Below are 20,822 nucleotides of genomic sequence, written 5' to 3' on the forward strand. Positions count from 1 at the left end.
CTAGTTTGCCCAGAGAGGGCAATCTCTAAAAAGGGGTTCTTCATTGCCCCCAACTCATTCCAGCCCATGGTAAAGTCCCAGGTGCCTCCTACTAGGTCAGTAATGAACCACCCTCCTCTCTCCCCGGCCTCTTCCTTCCCCTTTCTCTCACACCAGGAGCCTGGCCTGGTTGGAGGGGGGGGGAGGTGGCTCCTTCAGGGGGCGGGGTGGAGAGTAGAGGTTTGGGGGAAACCCACCTCACCTTTCTGACTGGCTTGTTGGTTGCAGAAAGAGTTGGGCTCCACGGAGGACATCTACCTGGCCTCCCGCAAGGTCAAAGAGCTGTCGGTCATTGATGGCCGGAGGGCGCAGAACTGCATCATCCTGCTCTCCAAGTAAGTGCTTGCTTGGCCTGGCCTGTGGGGTCCCGCCCTGCCTGTGGGGCCTGCCCCAGGATACCTTCCTGGTGGGAGGGGATGGGCCCCCAGGAAGCAGAGGACTGAGATGGGGCTGTGGAGGGAGATGGTTGACTTGAATGCCTGGGGGAGGTAGGTGGCTGAGGACTGGGGTGACAGCAGCCTCTGGCCTCCCCTGTCCGCTGCCCGCTGGGAAAGAGGATGGGGCCCTGATCCAGAACCCTCCCCGGGAACCCATGTCAGCAGCAGCGTGGGGCTCTGCACACAGGAAACTGCCCCATCTCGAGGCCCCTGACCAGCCTGGTCAGCGTCTGCTGGTGGAGTGGCTCCGAGCCCATGGAGGCCCCCAGGCTCAGGCCACAGAGCAGCATGATCTCAGCCCCCAAGCATTTCCCGTGGCTGCAGAACAAACAGGGCAGTATGTGCACTAACAGCACAGCTTCTGTGCGGGGCCTCCCGCCTGGGCCAGGGTCAGAGGGCACCGCCTCCCAGACTATTCTTAGTGCTGCCCCAGCCGCCCCTGGGACACCCACCCCCGCTTCCCTCCCACAAGGCCCAGGCCTCTGTTCCTCCCCCTTGATGGTGGGGGAGAGGTCTGCACCCCAGGGCTCCCATTGGCTGAGCACCTGGAGGGACTGGGAAGGTGTGGGGGGGAGGGGGGAGTGTGTGGGTGTTGGGGGTGGGCTCCTCCCCCTCCCCAGACAGCAAGCGGATAAACCTGATTGAACAGCTGTGTGAGAGCTGAGGCTGTCACAGACTGAGGCTGTTCTGTCTGCCCAGAATGAAGGAAGTGGGAAGCTGCCCCTCGGAGGCCTGCCCTCCCGCGCCCCCAGGGAGATGCTGTGGGCATTTTAGGCAGGAGGAGGAGGAGGAAGATCAGGATCCCCTTTTCCCATGTCTCAGGCTGCACCCAAGATGCCCCTTTACTCCCAAATGCCCCTGTAGCCCTGTCAGCTCTTAAAGAGACTCAAGCACCAGGTCGGAGGCACATTGTCAGAGACTAAAAGAACTCGTTGAGTTTTATGGAGTGAACCAAATTAGTGTAGTCTGAGGAGGCTTTGCCAGAGCTGGGGAGGACTCTCCAAGGTGCTCCGTGCTCCACGTTCAGTGAGGGAAGAGGCAGAAGTGAGCGGGGTCTGTCCCGAGCGGACACCCACCCGCCAGGCTGCTCAGGGCCGGGCTCTGCCTAGGTTGAAGCTCTCTAACGAGGAGATCCGCCAGGCCGTGCTGAAGATGGATGAGCAGGAGGACCTCGCCAAGGACATGCTGGAGCAGGTGAGCCCCTCGAGGGGGGCAGCGAACCCCTTCCCGACAGCCTCCCCCCAAGAGACCCAGTGGTCAAGGAAAAATCAGGCTGTAGGCTAGAGGAGTGGCTGAGAGGTTTCTGGAAACTTCCCTCTACCAACCCAAACCACCATTAATTGGACTTCATTAAAATCCTGAACTCTGTTCATCCAAGGCACTATTATATTACGTTATTTTATATTACAGCGAAAAGACAAGCCAAACCTTAGAAGATGTTTGCCTTCGGTATATCGAGCAAAGACCTCATATTTAGAATAAAGAACTCTACAAATCAGTGAGAATATGGCAAACAACTGCACTTAAAAATGAGCAAAAACTTGAACAAGTACTTCATGAAGGAGAATTTCTAAGTGGTTCCTCTTAGTCATCAGAGAAACAGGGTCGATGTGGGTGTGTGAAATGGCCCCACGTGCCCACCAGAATAGCTAAGATTAGAAAGACTGGCCATCCCAAGTGTGGGCTGGGAGGGGAAGCAATGGGAATTCTCATTCCAGGCAGTCACCTGGAAAAGCACTTGAGATACACTCAGACCCCCACCTGTGAGCGGCCCGCTGTCTATCAGTAGGAAAGCATAGACTGTGGTATGTCGCTGCAGTAGAATACGACTCAGCAATGAACAAGAAACAGACCATCCATACTTACAGCATGGATGAATCTCAGACACTGCATTGAGTGAAAGAAGGCCGACACTAAAGGGAACACACACTTGAGTCCATTTGTAAGAAATTCAAGAATAGGCACATCAACCCTAAGGTGACAAACTACAGCTGAGAGGCTGTGTTGTGCAGAGGGGTGGGCTGGCTGGTTAAAGTGACACAAGGGAACTTTCTGGCGGGATGGAAATCTTCTGCATCTTGTCTGGGTGGTGGTGGGTAGTTTTGTAAAACTCATTGACCTGCACATTTAAAAGGGGCGTGTTTTACTCTCTCTATACAACCTCAAAAAAGGTTTTAAAAGAAGAAAATCACTGAGCTGTATACTTAAGAAGAATGTACTTTGCTCTATGTAAGTTATTTCTTAATTTAGAAAAGGAAGGAAGGAAGGAAGGAAGGAAGGAAGGAAGGAAGGAAGGAAGGAAGGAAGGAAGGAAGGAAGGAAGGAAGAAAGGAAGGAAGGGAGAAAGGCTGGCTAGAACGGGATGCCCTGCCATTCCTTTCAGGCAGATGAAATGCAGACCATCCACAGAGGATGCCTGTCTCTTAAGGGGACACCTCCCCAGGTTGAGCCTGTTAGTGTGGGCTTCCGAGCGCTGTGCTGCCGTACCAGCTTCCTGTCTGACCTTCACCTACTCTTTGCAGCTCCTCAAGTTCATCCCAGAGAAGAGTGACATTGACCTCCTCGAGGAGCACAAGCATGAGATCGAGCGGATGGCCCGCGCTGACCGCTTCCTCTATGAAATGAGCAGGTCGGCCGTGGGTGTGGCGGGAGGGGTGGGGGAAGGCTGAATGAGGAGGGGCCTGGCTGGCTTCTGGGGCTGGGGCCGGGGCCGGAGGGGGGCCGCCTATGACGTAGTCTTCCTGTCCACAGGATCGACCACTACCAGCAGCGCCTGCAGGCCCTCTTCTTCAAGAAGAAGTTCCAGGAGCGGCTGGCTGAGGCCAAGCCCAAAGTGGAAGGTAGGGCTGAGGGGGTGGAGGAAGCCGGAGAGGAGAGGTATCTGGGGAGGCTGGGGAGGGAGTCCAGCAACAGGAAGAGGAAAATCCCCCCCAAATCCAAAATCAAGGACAAACTCTAACACTGATTTTGTAGATATATGCACTTGCGTATGTTTGCTTATGTGCCACGCATGGACACATTCCCTGTGCCTCAGCATGCAAACTCTCTAGGGCGAGGATCTGTGACATCTGCCCTAACATGGGACAGAGATGCTGAAAAAAATGATGGCACAGCAGTCCCCCCTTATCTGGGGTTTCCATGGTTTCAGCTACCTGCGGTCAACCATGGTCCAAAAGTATTAAATGGAAGGTTGCAGAAATAGACAATTCTTGAGTTTTAAATTGTGCGCCGTTCTGAGTAGCATTAGGAACTCTCATGCCATTCCACTCCATTCCGCCTGGGGTGTGAGCCATCCCTTTGTCCAGAATATCCATGCTGTAAACACTCCCCCTCATTAGTCACTTAGTAGCCGTGTCCACTATCAGAGAGAGAGGCCATGTTCACATAACTTATTGCTGTAATTGTCCTAATGTACTATTGGTTATTGTTAATCTCTTCCGGTGCCTAACTTATAAATTAAACTTTATCGTAAGTATGTACTTCTAGGAAGAATCACAGTATTCATAGGGTTCGGTACTGTCCTTGGTTTCGGGGGTTTTGGAACGTAACCCCCGCAGATAAGGGGGGACCTGTAATAGCAAACACCGAGAGCAGTTCCTGGCGTGCTTTAAGCTCATCAACCTTTACCTGCTGGAGAGGTGCTCCCCTCATAGGAGACTACTGGGCACATTGTTTTAAGTGTGAGCTACTCGGAAAGTAAGAAATGGGCAAGGTGATCCTGGGCGGTGTCTGGTTTTCTGGGTGCGAGAACCTCGTCCTACACAGACAGGCCTTTTCCAGACGAGCACTTTGTTATTAAATGAGAGCCATGTGCCAAGCGCTGTGTGAAACACTCCGCGAGGATGGTCTCGTGTGGTCCTCACCACAACCCTGTGGGGGCCGTGCTCTCACCTCTGAGATGATCGGGCGGTGCTGCCTCAGGCCGTGTGACTGGTGCATGGTGGAGTCAGGACTGGAACACAATGTGGTTCTTCAAAATCCATCCCCTCACTCTCCTCCTGGTGTACTCCCCAGAGGGTGGCAGAGACGGAGGCGGAGGGGCAGGAGTGGGCAGAGACAGGTGGTCAGGATGGTGGGTAGCCATGGGGACAGGAGGGGGATGCAGGCCAGGCTGTGAGGCCCATTGGTGGTGAGGACAGGGTCAGTGACACAACTAGGGAGCCTGTGTCCAGGAAGCTGAGGGGGACAGGCTGGGGGCAGAGCATGGGCCCCCTCTGCTGGACACCGAGGCTGCTGGCACGTCCTGGGATGCCCGTCCAGAGAATGATCCTCTCTGGAGTTCTCCAAGCTGCTTCAGGGAGGTTTCTGGGGGCAGGAGCGGCATGACAGAGCTAGAGGCAGAGATCTTCTGTGATCCGGATCCTGACACACATGCACACGTGCTCACACCCACACACAAGCGCTCGCACCCAACGAGGGCACTGCAGGCTGGCCGTGATCTGTGATGTGAGGGCCGGGGAGCCAGGTCAGTGGTGGCCCTGCAGGTCTGAGGCCAGGCGGCACCTCCTGCCCCTGCCAAGGGGCACCCTTCCCTTCACACAGCTTCCTTTGTCCTGCTGCCCACTGCCCTCGGGGCCTGAGGCACAGGGAAGCGGTTCAGCCCACGACATATGTGCTCAGCTTCTTATGTCTCTTGGGTCAGTGGAGAAATGGAAGTCACAGCACTTGGGGCTGTGGAACCAGAGTAGCTTCGCCATCCGGTGGCTTTACTCCGGATGACTTCCTGTTCCCGGGGCCGCTCCTCAACGCTCCCCAAGTTAGTCACTGCAGCCGAGAGAGGCGTCCGCCTTTCATATCACCAGGCAGAGCGAGGCGTGTTTAGATGGCAAAACCTGCCGGGAAGGTCGTCACCGCTATAGCTGCTGTTCTAGAAGGGTCCACAGGTCTCCTTCCTCCCAGGGGTGGGCGAGGCGGCTGAAGTGTATCTTACACAATCAGGTCAGTGGGCTTGACGGGGTGGGGACAGAGGATGGTGCAGGACGGGGGTTCATATTCCTCCTCTCAGTTCTCCGAGGAAATACTCCTGGGTGAGCTGGTTGGTGAGCTATTGACACCCCTCCACACACCCTCCACCCCCCAGAAGGTCCTCTGGGCCCATTCCCCAAACTTGACAAATGTACCAATTCTTTTATGAATATATTCATAAACATTTCTTGAATATATTTTTATGAATATGTTCGTTTTGGAATATACTAAATTTACTGATTCTTATTATGAATACATTTACTGAATATAGTCAAGATGAATATGGTTTCAAATGTAAACATACTCCTATGAATATATTCATGAGCCCATTATTCTTATGAATGTATCTGAACTGTCTGCACTGCATATGGGACTCTCCCCATTTGCACTGATTTCCTTTGAACTCTTGTCATCTGTTTTGCCAACATTTCAGCATTTTCAGGAGGATTCCTTCGCAAATTTTTCAAATAGCATATCAACCAAAGAGAAACTATCCCAACCAATAAAAACTGCTGGAAACTTTTATAAGTAGTTTTATTTTAAAGTAACTTTTTATGGAAATGTGCATGTGGAAAAGGACACGGAATCATGAGTCCTACTTGGGGAATTACGGTGAAGTGAGCTCACCGGTGTGATTGACATCAGGTTGAGTGGAATGTTTCTAGCCCCTTCTTCATGCCCCCCCTCGAACATTGCCCCCTCCAACCACTGCTCTCCCCTCCTCTCTAAAGGTTTTGTCCAGCTTGAACTTTATAGAAGTGGGACAGAGTATGAATTATTTTATACTTGTTTCTTTTGCTCAGCATTATGGTTGTGCGTTACCCCTGTTGTTACATGTAGCAGTGGGTTATTCATTCTCAGGGCTGCATTTAACCAGTCTATTTGTAATTTAAGGGAGGGGGGGACTGGAAACCACTCAAATGCCCTTCAAGTGTAATGGTGATAGAATATGTACATGTTCAACTTCAGAAGCTACTGAAAATCCTTCCATATTACTCTCTTCTTCTTTTTCTCCTCCTCCTCCTCCTCCTCCTTTTTCTTTTTCTTCTTCTCCTACAATTACCATTAACTGTCTTGAAGATTTTCTGCACACACTTAGCAGATGGTTCTCATTTTGTCTTCATAGCAGCATCTTAAAGCATGTTCAGTTTGGCATAAGCCGAAGATCATAGGCTAGTTTGGTCTTCTTAACACCACATTTAATAATCAAAAGGCAAATTCCACAGCTAGTAGCCAACATTTCAGTGTAGGACTTGTCTCCTGATTCTGTACATTTGCCATAAATACATAGTAGCCGAGAAAGGGCCATGCCATCCACGTTAAACTTAACTACTGAAGTTCTGGTCACTGCTAGCTTAATTTGTATTTCTAGCGAATCCGTTGCTTAAAACAAGAGGATAAAATGGCTAAAATACCTAAAGGTTGGAACGTTTTTAAAAATGATATTCAACAGATGTCAAGTCACCTATTTAATCAAAGACACCATCATCTATAAAGCACACCATTATCTTACAGGACAAAAGTAATTTGGTAATATTACAGTTGGTGACATGTTATAATTTAATTTGATAGAATTTTTTTCTTTTCAAAAATACTCCATAAAATCCAGCATTTCGAAAGAGGTACGGATAGTCCCATAATATGTAAAATGCTAAAATTTAAACTTCAATCACTAAGTTTAGAAAAGTAAAAGTATTATATGCTTATATATATATCCAGAGAAAGACTATATTAATAATCTTTTAATATCCACAAGAAAAGATATTCTCGAATATATTCTTAGGAAGAGTTGGCACTTTCTAAGAATGTGTTATTTGGCAAATTGGTGTTTGGCAAGTTGGTGCCTGCCCTGGAGGTGGGCAGGTGTGGGGTAGCTGGTCTGTGGCGGCGTGGGCATGGTTCCTGCCCCTCCGAGAGTGCAAGACACTTGCAGCCCTTTTCTGGACTTTGTGGTGGCACCATGCTGGGGTGCGAGGGGACCAGCTGCCCTGGCCCCGTCTGTAGGGATCTGAACTGTCCTCCCCCTCCCCCCCCAGCCATCCTGCTGGCCTCCCGGGAGCTGATCCGCAGCAGGCGTCTGAAGCAGATGCTGGAGATCGTCCTGGCCATCGGGAACTTCATGAACAAGGGGCAGCGTGGGGGCGCCTACGGGTTCCGGGTGGCCAGCCTCAACAAGATCGCCGACACCAAGTCCAGCATCGACAGGTGCGACCTGCCTGCTTCCGGAGCCTCCATCACCACCCCTGGCCTCACCCCTCATCCCTTGGGCCCTCCCTGCGTTTCCAACCCAACCCGTGGCCTCTCTCCTCTATACCTCAGCCTGGTTTCCTGCTGACCCTCGTTCCCTTAGCCACGAGCTGCCTTTCACCCGCAGGAACATCTCTCTGCTCCATTACCTGATCATGATCCTGGAGAAGCACTTCCCCGACATCCTGAACATGCCCTCGGAACTGCAGCATCTTCCAGAAGCCGCCAAAGTCAAGTGAGGGGTCCCTCCGAGGCCGCATCCTCTCATGTCCACACACACTCTTGTCCGAATGTCCTCCTTGGGGCTACTCTGGGCTGACTAGGGAGGGGCAGTGTCTCAGGTTCTGCCAAATGAAGACAGACTATTTGCTCTTCAAACCTTTATTCAGGTGTCTCCCAGGAATCAGAGTGGGGGTGGGAAGGCTACTAATGGGAGTGTAATTCCACCAGCTACCACTGGGGGCAGCTGGAGCTTGACCCTTCCCAGGGAAGTAAGGGAGATAGTGCAAGACACTCTTCTAGTCTTACCAAGGGTGAGGGACCTGGGACATCATACACCATCTCCTGTCTGTCACTGGCTGAGGGGCTCAGGAAGTGGGGCATTACTCTCTGGCTCCCAGAAAAAGGGCTCATAGCCGAAGTCAGGACTGCGCACTGCCGTGAATGGTCCAAGGAGCTGTGAGTGGGGCACCCACAGCATCTGCTATAGGCAAGAAGTCAGACCCGAACATATATAAGCTGATAGAAGCATCTTCAGTAGAAGCAGAAATGCAGTGGTACATGGCTAGCATCATCAAATGCTTACTGCTTGCAAGTGTAATACTTACAAGTTATGAACTTATACCTATTCCCTGGTGGTAAAAAATCCATGCCAAAGGCCATGTGTTAGGAACCTGCTATTTCTGATCTCAGGGGATCTATAGAGCATAAGTTTCACCCCTGTTATTCTATAGCAGCACCGACAGAGCACGGTGGGTGGTGAGGAAGGCGGAGATTGGCTAGTGTTAGTGGCCAATACAGGACTGGAGCACAGGCCCACTGAACCCCAGGTTTAGAACTGCCCTCTCCTGGACCACCCTCATCTCCTGTCCCTCCCTCTGTGCCCCCCACAGCCTGGCAGAGCTGGAGAAGGAGATCGGCAATCTCAGGAAGGGCCTCAGAGCGGTCGAGGTGGTGAGTACATCGTTCCTGCCGTGTGGGTGTGAGGGGCTGCGGTCAGGGGCACTGGGTCAGACGGTGGGCCCCCAGGCAGCAGACCCTGTCAGATGCACGCCCGGCCCCGCGCTCCTGGCTTGGGTGATAGAATAATGAGCACAGCCTCCAGCACAGAGCCAGCCTCCGGGAGGATGATGGGCTTACCCGGGGCTTAAAGTTAGTCTCTCAAAGAGGGACCCTGACACTAACCCGGTCCCTGCCAACGTGTGTGCTGGGCGGTGGAGTTGTGTACTGGGCGGTGGAGTGGACTGAACCGTAGACCAGACACATGCTTAACTCTGATTCCAGTAGGTGGGAAAGAGGACCCACGTCCTTTGGGCGCCGGTGAGAGGCAGGTGGCACCGTGTGACACTGGGGACCGCTATCCCCAGGAGTCCCTGCCTCATGTCTCTACCTCCTCCCAGGCCCTAGAGGAGCCTGGCTGCACGCTTTGCTGGAGACCCAGGTCTCTGGTCGCCACCATTCCTGCTCCGATGGCTCCTCTGATGACACTGTCTCTGGCCCTAGGCCAGGCTGGCTCAGTGTGGGGATGTCCCCAACCCTTTGTCCCCCACACCTATCTTCACTGAGTGCATGGGGGGCGGGGGGTGTTACGGATACGGAGAATGTGTGGGTACAGAGAATGAGCTTAGAGAACGAAGTTAAAGATGAGGAAGAACCTTTCACTGCTGCTCTGAGGGTGACAGCCAATTTATCAAGTGCTTCCCAAAGCGTGGTCCCCGGCCAGCAGCGTCAGCGAGATTTAGGAATGTGTCTCCCACTTGGATGTGCACACGGATCACCTGAGGGTCTTGCTAAGAGGCAGACTCTGATCCCAGAGGTCTGGGTGGGACCCGAGAGTCTGTGTTTCTTCACCTTCCCCAGGGGAGGCCGACGCGGCTGGTGGCAGGCCATACCTGGGTAGCCTGGGTCTAGAGACAGGAAGATGGCAGGGCAGGCGAGGGCGGGATAGAGGTGGGTGGGCTGTCTGATGACTCTCACAATCTTTGCCGCCCTTAACACTGACACCCAGGGTGTTCCTCTTCCAAAGGAAGGCTCATCGCCCCGTGACTGACAGGCAGGGTGGGCGGGGTGGTGACCCGGAATTCCCGACTCTGACCCACCACCAGTCTAACCAGCACTTCCCTCTCCCCGTCAGGAGCTGGAATATCAGAAACGCCAGGCGCGGGAGCCAAATGACAAGTTCGTCCCAGTCATGAGCGACTTCATCACGGTGTCCAGCTTTAGCTTCTCCGAGCTGGAGGACCAGCTCAGTGAGGCCCGGGACAAGGTGAGGGGCTCCAGCCTCGGCTCACCCTAGCCTAGCCCGCCCCACTCCTCCCCAACTCGGCCTTCTGTCGACGGGGCTCCTTCACCATTCCTACCAGGTGCCCCAGAAGGGACAGACCCAGAGTCACAGAGCCCCAAGGACCAACCACATCCTCACTCCCACAAGGAAGCAATAGCAACTCTGACGCAAAGACCCTAACCCATTCTCCAGGTGCCGGGCACCGCACTGCTTGACCTCAGGCTCACTGCCCACTTTATGGCTTTCTTGAACGGCTATTGGCCCTTTCCACAGATACGTGCACTGAGACCCAGAGAGGTTCAGTCACTTGCCCGGGATGCCCAGCTGTGCTGGACAGAGCTGGGTCAGAATGGCCGGAGCTCAGCTTTGGCCTCAGTTCCTGCCTCCCACACTGACTTGCACGTGGATGCGTCTGTGGGAGTTTTAGTAAAACACGCGTCCTCCTTCAGGGGTCCGGAATGGGGCCTGAGGCCCAGCAGTGCTGAGACGCTCACAGGAGCTCCCACGCGGGCCCGTGGAGCGCACACGGGGCAGGGAGGCCTTCCTTGGAGGACTCTGAGTGGGTCAGAGATGGTGGCTCTCACTGACGAGCAGTGCCTGGTTACTTACTTCTGTTAACGCATAACCCCAACAGCAACACTGAAGTAGGTTCTGTTATCATCATCCCCACTTTACAGGTGAGAAAACTGAGGCACAGGACGGTTAAATAATTAGCCCAATAACTATGATCTCTGAGCTCCTTCTGATTTCTGACCAGGCAGTTCGGTCCCAAGGTCTGTAGCTCCTGCCCCGTACTCATACGATGGCAGACCCAGAAGTGGCTCCTGGGAGCCTCGTCAGCCAGCTTGGACCCCCACGTCCCCAGGGTGTCTACCTCCACCTTGTCCTTCAGCCTTGCCTGCACCCTGCTGACAAGGGGGTCTCCCCTTCTCCAGCCCTGACCCCATGCCAAACGCCCCAGCCTCGGCCTGGACTCAGCTCTGGCTGGCACCCAGCTAACCACGTGGCCATGGTGCTCAGGGGTGACTCTCCAACCTCTTCTCCCCCTTACAGTTCTCCAAGGCCCTAGTGCACTTTGGGGAGCAGGACAGCAAGATGCAGCCAGACGAATTCTTTGGCATCTTCGACACCTTCCTGCAGGCCTTCTCGGAGGCCCGGCAGGACCTGGAGGCCATGAGGAGGAGGAAGGAGGAGGAGGAGCGGCGGGCGCGCATGGAAGCCATGGTGAGTGGCAGGCAGGGCCTGCAGGGTGAGAGGCAGGTCCAAGTGGGGTGCCCCCAGGGGTCAATGGTTGGGGTGTGTGAGGAGGGCAGGGGCTGAGAAACACTGTAGGGACTGATGTCACCACCCCCCCAGGGGAGAGAATGTCTTCCGCCTTAGAGGAGCGAGCACAGGGCGTCCTGGGGGCAGGGGGAGGCAGTTGGTGAACACTGGCATCCAGGGCACAGCGGGGAGGTACCCCTGCCGGGCGACATGGTGTGTAGGCCTGGGGGTGGCTGCCCAGCCTCAGCCTCTCCCCCTCCCCCTGCAGCTGAAGGAGCAGCGAGAGCGGGAGCGGTGGCAGCGGCAGCGGCAGGTCCACGCGGGCAGCGCGCTGGAGGAGGGCGGCGAGTTCGACGACCTGGTGTCAGCCCTGCGCTCCGGGGAAGTTTTTGACAAGGACTTGTGCAAGCTCAAGCGCAGCCGCAAGCGATCGGGGAACCTGGCCCTGGAAGTCACCCGGGAGCGGGCAATCAACCGGCTAAATTGTTGACTTGGGCACTGGCCGCGCAGGAGGCCAGGAGACAGGGATGGCCAGGGGCTGAGTGGAGGCGGCGGGACACTTAACCACGTGGTGCTCGGTGCTCGGCTGAGAGCCCTGGGCTGGGTCCTGGGGTGCGGCTCTGTGAGGCAGGACCAGGCGTCTCCCACATGTACCTGAAGGGGTGCTCCCTCTCCTCTTCCCATTCCTCTTCCTGCTTCTGGGCCCCAGGATCACTCTCAGGCCCACTGGGATTCCGTGGCAGGCTCGGCACCCACATGTTGGCACGGAGCTGCCCAGATCCAGCCTGGACAGGTCCCTGGGTCTTGCTCAGCTATCATGTGGGTGGGCAGTACCTGGGCGGGGGGCACCCTGAGACCAGGTGAGAGATCCAGGCTCCCAGCCCTCAAGAGGCGGCTAATGGGCCATGGATCTGGGAGCCCCCTCCCCTCTTGATGGAAAGGAAGAGGTGCTATCTATCCTAGATGTGCTCCAGGAAAGATGCTGAGGGTACCACAGGGACCAAGTCATCAGGACACAGAGTAGCAGAGCCTATTTCCTCCATCACCACTCACTCCAGCCTCTCGCATGTCTAAGTCTCCCCCATCCTTCCCACTGCCACCTCCATCCTGTCTACTAACCCAGAATCCCAGAAAACCCACCTATGGGTTCCCTGGCTACGGCTCCCGATCAGGTACTTGATGAATCTGATAAGGGAAGGGTTGCAACAAAGACCCCCCTCATCACCATACTTTGTGCCTTGGGCATCGGGACCCTGGGCCATGGTCCTGAGAGACGGTGACCTCACACAGCCCTCACCAGAGCTTTCTAGTCTACCACTCACGGTACTGAGACCCCGCACTCTTTCTGACGTCTGCCTCAGGGCAGGAGCCGCGGTGACCTCCATCCTGTCCAGCACAGGAGGCCCCCTCAAACCCTGTGTGTCTGGCTGGCTGAGGCTGGCCCTGGGGTCAGTTCCCGAGAGGGTCCCGAGGGCCGGGCTGCCCTCTGCACTTACACACCATCTCTGAGGTGTCTCCTCCTCTGAGGCCCTCAGACCTGGGCGGGAGCAGGCGGGGAAGCTAGGGAGACAGGGTGGAGGAGGCTGACTTCCTGGGGAGGGCACTGCCTGAAAGGCCACCCCCATCATCGGTACCTGATTGGTTCTTCAACCTGCCTCCCAGGGGCTCACTCTGGTCCTCCTGTCCGTTCCCATTTCCCCTTCTGCATCTTGAGCGGGTGAGTCGATGGCTGTATCTAAGCAAAATGTCTTCTAAAAGAGGAGGTGAGGTCACTTCCATCAGGACTCTTATTTTCAACATACCCACCCCCCCCGCCCCCAGAGTTCACCTTTTGTCCTGCCTGCACCCCATCCACGGGCTCCTCGCCTCCTGTTCTCCTGACCCTCCCTTTATGTTTCTGCCCTTCTAACGTGCTCCTGGCTCAGGCTCAGGGTTATTGCCAGTGGACAGACTGGTGGGCTGGGCCCACGCTCCAGCTGCCTCTTCCCCCACATCAGATCCCTGGGGGTGGGGCCATCGTAGCTTCCTGGGAAGAAACAGGGTTGGTGAGCCCAGCATGTGTGTTGGTTCGAGGGGGAGGATTAGAGCAAACGTAAGTGTGGCCGGGACCTGGGTGCAGGGCCACCCTGGAGCCCAGGTGAGGGCAGGTGAAGGCTTCAGGAAGAGCTGCAGGGCTGTGCTACTTCTGCACACTCAGGAGCCCCGGTGAGGGCTGGCGTTGGGATGAGGGAAGGTGGTAGGTGGGGCCTCTGGACTCCTCTCCCCACCTGGCTGGGGTGCACCTAACCCACAGGGCAGGGCACAGGGCGGGCTCCATTGCCATCCAACAGGTGGGCCAAATCCCGGGCTTCCCACCCACCACGGAGACTGGATGTGCCCCACGGAAGACGAGGGATATGGAAGCGGACGGAGACAAGTGGGGTGCGCAGGAAAGCAGTTTGACTCCACTGTTTCTAGAAGGCACATGCATTGTTCCAGGGCTCTGGCTTCTCACCCCGATTTTCCCTTCTCTATTTATTGTTTTCAAGATCTGGCCAGTGGCTCTGGCACCAGACGCCATTGAAGCCAGATCTCCAAGAGTGCCTTGGACCACCGACCATCGACCATCGCGGCTGACTCGGCTAAGGGGCTAGTGCTCCCTGGAGCCGGCTGCCTTGGTCCTCGATGTGCTACATGTTTACGCCTGTGTTCCTTGTCTCTTCCGGTGCCCTTCCTGCCACTCTCGGGTGAATGTCTCCCGCTAATTTTGTGTCCCATGTAAAATCCAGTTAACTAAGGCACCCTGTCCCTTGCAGCACCCTCCCCGCGCCCCCCCCCCCCCCCCCCCGATGGAAGTAAGGTGTGTCTAGGGCAATGGGAGGAGCAAATTCTCCAGGGGGCTGGGAAGGGTCTGGCCCAGGCTCCCCAGCCCCATCATGTTTCCACCCACTGGGGTGCGGTGGCCGTTCCCCTGCCTCTACCAGGGCCGCCTTCTTGCCAAGGCCGCTCTCGCCAGCGGTCTCAGAGGACAGAGGAGGCTAATGTACGAAATGGGCAGCGTCCTTTTGGCCCGCACCTTTTTTATAAGAATATATTGTAATACTAAAAAATATTAAACCCATACCACCCCCGCCGGCCTTGAAACCCGTGCTTTCTTCTCGTGAGGGGCTCGGGGGCTGGGGGGGTGGGTACAGCCAGCTCCTCCCAGCGCTGAGTGCCCAGCGACGACACCTGCAGGAACTGCACTCCGGGCACCTGGACTGTAGCTTGAAATCAGGAGCGTGGCCTTCCCTTTCCCGAGCTGAGCTGGCTGTTAAGCATTCCCCAGCACACAGGGGGCCGGGCAGAGGGAGGCAGGCGGGAGGTCCCTGAAGACAGACCCGAAGAGGCACATCCATGGTCGAGGACCCAGCAGCCCAGACCAGTGTTTGGGCTGAAACCCAGGAACCTCTGACTACTTCCTGACCTCTAATGAGCTTCCTGATGAGCTTCGGACACCTCCCTGACGTCTTACTGGAGACGGTGCCCTTCCATGCCCCACTCGCCTCCACCTCTCCCACAGGGAACAGGGATGGAGGGCAGGCATGCACCTGCGGCCTCTCCAGCACCCTCCTGCTCCTCTCCCCTGGGGCGTGGCTTGGGCTGGGGTGGAGGGTGGGCATGAAATCCTAGCGGCTGCGTGCTCTGTGCACAGACAGTCCTCATTCTTGCGTCTCCGAAGTTGGCATCCAGGCTTTATTTGTGCGCTGAGGGTGAAGGCAATCTCCAACTCTCTTCTTTCCCTGATCTGTTCCAGAATAAAGGGGTGGGGCGTGGGTGGGACAGCAGTGCAGGCAGGGGTCAGGTGCCACCTGAGTGGCTGGTCAGGAGTCCTGAGGGCCGCAGCCCCTGTGGGTCCTGTTAGGGGGGCGGAGGTCAGGGAGCAGGCAGGACTGTGCGTTGTTAAACCGAAAGCCCGCAAGTCTGAAGGGCCGGGCTCTCCTTCTGAGGGTGGAGGGCGGAGAGGCAGGGCGGGCAGGGCTGCGGCTCCCAGACGTGGGCGGGCAGAGCTGCGGAAGAGAAAGCCTGTACCTTCTCAGTGCCAGCTGTGCGTTCCCCTGGCAGCGCGTTCCTCTGCTCTGTGAGCCCTCATCCTCTCCCCAGGGAAGCGGCAGGAGAGAAAGCCCAGAGCGAGCCGTGACACTGGCCGGCTGAATGGCCCGCAGATGACACAGTTGACTTCCGTCATCTAGCATCGCTCGCTGTGACCCCTCCCGTCACCAATGTCCAGGCAGGCGAAGGGCCTGCTGCTTTCTCTCCCAGTAAAGGAGGCCTCGCAGGTCACCATTAGCAGGAAGGCATGGGCTGACCTGGGTTCCTACCGGTGAAGGTCAACAGTGACGGGTTAAAGGAAGTAGACATCTTTCCCTCAGCCCGAGTGAGTCCCTCGTGACCTGGCTGGGCCGTGGGTGAGAGGGCAGGAGCTCTAGGTCCGGTGGAAGTCCCCCCGCTGGCCCCCCGTCTTGCTGATGAGCTTGATGTCCCCCAACACGATGTCCCTGCTGACCGCCTTGCACATGTCGTACAGGGTGAGGGCGGCCACAGAGGCGGAGGTCAGGGCCTCCATCTCCACCCCGGTGGGGCCCCGAGCCCGGCAGGATGCCTGGATCACCACGGCATGGCGTGTGCTGTCCAGCTCTAGCCGCACCTGCACGTGGCTCAGGGCCACGTGGTGGCACAGAGGAATCAGCTGGCTGGTCAGCTTGGCGGCCTGCACTCCGGCCAGCTGGGCCACCACCAGGGCATCGCCCTTCTTTAGCCGGTTCTCTTGGACGAGTCTGAAGGCCACCGGCCCCAGGAGGACCAAGGCGGAGGCCACGGCCACCCGCTCTGTGTCCGGCTTACCACCCACATCGACCATGGCTGCCCGGCCTTCCGTGTCCACGTGGGTGAGCTGGTCCGAGGTGGGCAGCGATCCTGAGTGGGTGGCAGGAGCCCGGGACACGGGGCTAAGGCACTTGGGGTTGGTGTCCGAGTCCGGGTGGGAACAGTAGTGTCTCTGAGGGGAGCCAGCCCCCAGCCACCGCTGGGCGAGGGGAGGCGTCTGGGGCACCCGGTAGCCCTTCCACAGAGTCGCCACCTGGTTGGAGAGACGCGCTCTGTGTCTCAGACCCTGAACACCGAGTGGGTCCCAAGAGGAAATGCTTGGAATGGCTGGTGGGGAATCTTGGAGCATCAAAAACAGTTCTGGAAGGCAAGAAAGAAGAAGACAGACTCAGGTCAAAGGGCATTCTTTTCCCCTGCTCCTCTCTCAACCCTCCCCTCCCCCACTCTGGTTCTGCCCACACCATTGGAGGAGGAATGGAGAGCACAAAGCCGAGCGAGAGGGAAGACACCGCGGGCAGCTCTGTATGAGAGGTGTTTTTGTTTGCGGCATCCCACACAATGAGAGAGGTCCTCATCACGTAGTTCCCGCAAGTTAAGGAACCTGGAAGCTGCGATCATGGCTGTGTCCTCCCGGATGAGATGAGTAAGTCGCACTCTTAGCTTGCGGCTCACGCCCTGCCCTGCGCAGAAGCTGGCGACACCCCGCCCAATGGGTGCTAATGGTCCCGATGCGCCAGGAGTGGGCCCACACTCCAGAGGGGAAGGGACACCTGCCACTGCTCCCAAGCTGGGACGTTCCCGAGCCGAGGACAAGGTCTCTGCCTTCACCAGGAGCTCCACATTCGGGGAACAGCTTGGTGATCATTAAATTCGAGGACGCCCCAGTTTCCGGTGAGACAATGACTATTCCTGTGGCATGCTGGGTGAGGGGTGCGTGCACAGGGAAGAGCAGAGGCAGTCAAAGCTTGAAGGGGCATGAGAGGATGAAGGGGAACAGAAGAAAAACAGGGCTGCGAACATCGGGATGAAATGCAGGATCTAGGGGTGCCTTATGGCAGGGAGCCCCACCCCACGGAACCCCAATGACAAGGGTGAGTGGTTACGTACTGCTGGGTCACCCACCGATGAGGATCATGGGCCGGTTCTTCATCTGGGAGATACTGAACATGCCTGGGGTGAGGGAAGGGTGGGGAGGGAGAGCGGGGGAGGGAGAGCAGGGAAGGGGAGAGAAGGAGGGACAGGTCGTGACACAAACATGACATAGTGGTGTGACAGCCCGTGTACATGCACTCACCCAGGAGCACCTGGCAAAGCCCCCACTGCGTACTGCAGGCGCCCCAGGACCGAGCCCAGATGTCTGACGCCAGGCCCTGCCCTCCTGACAGAGGCCGTGTGTGGGAAGAGAGGGGCAATGACACCCCTTTCCCCACCAATAAAACAGCCCAAGAGAATTCGGGGACCTGCCCCTTGCAGTCTCCACTGTGCCAGCCTCCCAGGAGAACCATCACCGCATCTCAAGTCTAGGGGTCCAACGCTGAGGCCCCAGCTCCCTGTCAGGCTGTGCTTTGTCCTCCCCGCAAACTCTGCTTCCCTCCTGCTGACAGTGACCCACTCACCCAGCCTGGCCCGCCCGCCCCGCCCTTACCTGCGTGCTGCCGCTTCTTCCTGCCCACAGCGGCCCCGATGATTCCCAGCAGCTCCTCCTCAGACGCCCCCGCCCGCAGGTGATCCCGTAGGGAGACCTCTGAGTTCCCAAAGAGGCAGACCTGAGGGGGTGGTCACAGGGTGAGGACAATGTGCCTCCTTCATCCCTCGCCCTGGCCCATCCCTGAAGAACCCTCTGGGCTGAGACCAGCGTCCAGGCCTCCCGCGGCTGGGCACAGTCAGGGCAGGACTTCCCACCACAAGGGGCAGAAGGTGCCAGATGGAGGAGTCAGGCTGGAGGGCAGGAAGCAGACTCAGACAGCCCTGGCCTGTCTCTGGCTTATGACCATGTCGCCTTCAGCTTGGAGAGTGCACTTTAAAAAAACAGAATTGCTGCCCATGGAGATAGCCAGCCAGATGCACACTTTTCCGGGACCTTCCCTGGAATGGCCTCCTGAGGAGTCCTCGCTGAGACCTAGTAGTCCCCTCTGCACATTCCATTCTCCCTCGGGCCCTCCTGGTCCCTCGTCTCGTGGATATCGCCTGCCTGGCCCTGTCCCACTCCAGTGTGGACAGCAGAGGGCTGGGGGAGGCCATCCTGCGGTCAGTCACACTGACAGGGCTCCCAGCCCCGAGAGAGGCTGGGGCTCTGGGGGCTCCAGAAAGAAAGATACCCACCACCCTCCCACAGAACCTTATAAAGCACCTACTATGTGCCAGCGCTATACAAGGCTCTGTGGACTCAGAGACAGAAGGATGTTTGCGGAGCCCCTGAGGGCGGAGGCCACCAGAGAAGACAGGAGTGAAATCCAAGCAAAAGGTCCACCTACTTCACCATGCTGCTCCCATCCTCACTCCCCACCAGGCCCCGGGTTCTACTCTCCGCCCCTCTCTGCGCCCAGGAGGCCCAGACTGCACCTTCCAGGCCCCTCCAGCTGCTTCTGCCTGGGCCTGGGCTGGGCTGCCGGAGAGGAGAGCGTGACAGGAAAGGGAGGCTGGCGCTTGCTCCCTGCTTCCTCCCTCTCTGACTTGTTGGAGCGGCTGCTTCCCTCCATAATGACACCAACCAGGAGGCCACTGCACAGCGTCCGGCTTTCACTGGCCCCAATGGCACCACCTCCTCCCCTTCCGCTCCCCCCAGGGCGGGGCTCAGCTGCTGCTCATGGGGTGCCTCATCACCCCTCACAGCCCCCCTCACCTGCACCACCAGCAGCTCCCTCAGCCCGGTGAACCCCACCTTCCATTTCCTGCAGGGCCCCGACTCACCACCCACAGTTCAGGTCCATTTTAAATCCCAGCCCAGGAAAACCTTTTTGCTTTTTAGTAACAGCTGAACGATTCCTTTTGGATGGCAAACCTGAAGCATCTGAAACCCCCACCTCCACCCCTCAGTCCTCTCCAGGTCCCAGAGTCGACATCCCCTGACGCCTTTCTCCCACCCGCCACCTGCACGACCAAGTCCCCTTTCCTCCTTCCCACCTTCACCGCACCCTCTTGCACATTTGGGACATCGCGAAATGGCCATCTAACCAGTCTTCCTATTTCCAACTTCAACCTGCGGGTTATTTTTCCTAAAACGTGAACAGGGGACCAGGTCTCCCCCGGCTCAGAAACCCTGCACAGCCCTGTCAACAGAACCTCCGCACCTTCTCCCTGGGCACTCGAGCCCCTACCATGCTTCTCCCGGATTTGACTGTGATCTGCCCAGGATGCTGGGATGTACCCAGACCCTCCTCCCTGCCTTCACTTCCACCCAGCCACCCTCTAGGCTCACCGAGGTCCACCACCGTCCCTCAGGTCCACCCCCTTATAGCCATCACCCTTATGTCCATCACTCATTGGACCAAGAATCCTGCACTGTGCACATTAGCAGCTTTGTTTGGTCTCAGCAAGGAGCCTGGCCCCTAAAGGCCGGGGCAGGTCTATGTCTCCTTTCATCCCTCAGGGCAGGCACACAGCACATGCTCATTAGACATGAGTAATGAGGCTGGTTTTAGAGCTGAGCCCCTGGCTGGCGGAAGGGGCCAACCTGCGGGGGGGGGGGGGGGGGGGGGCAATGTGCACAGTGACCCTTCACCACCTCCTCCCACCATGGTAGTACCAAGTCCTGGAAAGTGGCTCCCAATCAGCTACAAGTTACTGGGAGGGAGGGAGGAGGTAGAGGGGAGGGAGGGAAGGAGGGAGGGAGGTTCCATGGGTGCCATGAGTTCACCTTCCCTGCTGCTCCCATGACCTCCCCAAATCTGACACTATTTCACCACCTGCCCCGTGTGCCCCGCTGTCTCGCCTCCACTCGGGGCCGGTGGGAGGGATGTCCGACACTCACCTTGAGGTTCCCGTCGGCTGTGATGCGCAGCCGGTTGCAGGTCCCACAGAAATGCTCAGACATGGACGTGATGAAGCTGAGCTGGCCTCGGAAGCCAGGGACGCGGAAGGTCTGGGCGAGGAGGGAGAAGGGCAGTGGCGGGAACCTGGGTGGAGAGGGCCCGCTCTCCCTGCCTACCCGAGCCTTCACTCCACGGCCACTGGGGGAAGCCTTCGGAAGGGAGCACCCAGGGCCCTCAGACCACAGAAGACTCAGGTACACGAGTGGGGGACGAGCTCTGCCCGTGCCTGGCCTGCTGAGCAGACCAGCTAAGGGTACGGGGACCGGAGCACCGTGGCCAGAGCAGGCCCGTAGAGGAGCAGACCGAGCACCCCTCCCCCACTTACTGGCGTGTGTCCTATGTCAAGTCACTTTACCCCCGTCCCACGCCCGGCCGCTTTCTTATCCTCTGTATCCGGGAAAAGGGAGGCTGCTGTGCTGGCGCCGAGGGGCGTCCTGCTAACTGGCACTGCCCTACATCGCTGCTCTCTGACCTCCCGTGGCCCCTGCCAGC

The 20,822-nt window shown here is 57.2% G+C and overlaps 2 protein-coding genes across 5 annotated transcripts in view; one reads left to right on the plus strand and one right to left on the minus strand.

The window, feature by feature from the left end:
* The window catches only part of DAAM2 (dishevelled associated activator of morphogenesis 2), a 103,920-nt gene extending 91,879 nt beyond the window's left edge, over positions 1–12,041 (plus strand). For both annotated transcript variants that reach the window (XM_028161174.2, XM_008151943.3), the window contains 10 exons: positions 268–374; positions 1,586–1,670; positions 2,999–3,105; positions 3,228–3,316; positions 7,478–7,646; positions 7,816–7,923; positions 8,801–8,861; positions 10,042–10,173; positions 11,245–11,415; positions 11,723–12,041. In XM_028161174.2, the coding sequence (XP_028016975.2) occupies positions 268–374; positions 1,586–1,670; positions 2,999–3,105; positions 3,228–3,316; positions 7,478–7,646; positions 7,816–7,923; positions 8,801–8,861; positions 10,042–10,173; positions 11,245–11,415; positions 11,723–11,944 (1,251 nt within the window). In that variant the 3' untranslated portion in view covers positions 11,945–12,041. The remainder of the gene's footprint in view (positions 1–267; positions 375–1,585; positions 1,671–2,998; positions 3,106–3,227; positions 3,317–7,477; positions 7,647–7,815; positions 7,924–8,800; positions 8,862–10,041; positions 10,174–11,244; positions 11,416–11,722) is intronic.
* Positions 12,042–14,646: 2,605 nt separating this feature from the next.
* MOCS1 (molybdenum cofactor synthesis 1) overlaps positions 14,647–20,822 on the minus strand; it is a 44,549-nt gene continuing 38,373 nt past the window's right edge. Inside the window, exons 8-11 of one of the 3 annotated variants that reach the window (XM_028161176.2) lie at positions 20,270–20,380; positions 17,945–18,065; positions 17,422–17,469; positions 14,647–16,659 (exon numbers count right to left, since the gene is read on the minus strand). In XM_028161176.2, the coding sequence (XP_028016977.2) occupies positions 15,899–16,659; positions 17,422–17,469; positions 17,945–18,065; positions 20,270–20,380 (1,041 nt within the window). In that variant the 3' untranslated portion in view covers positions 14,647–15,898. Of the gene's footprint in view, positions 16,660–17,406; positions 17,470–17,944; positions 18,066–20,269; positions 20,381–20,822 lie in introns of all 3 variants that reach the window. The other 2 variants (XM_008151942.3, XM_028161177.2) reach the window with 2 other exon arrangements.

This window comes from Eptesicus fuscus, chromosome 10 (assembly GCF_027574615.1).
Source record: "Eptesicus fuscus isolate TK198812 chromosome 10, DD_ASM_mEF_20220401, whole genome shotgun sequence".
NCBI lineage: Eukaryota > Metazoa > Chordata > Mammalia > Chiroptera > Vespertilionidae > Eptesicus > Eptesicus fuscus.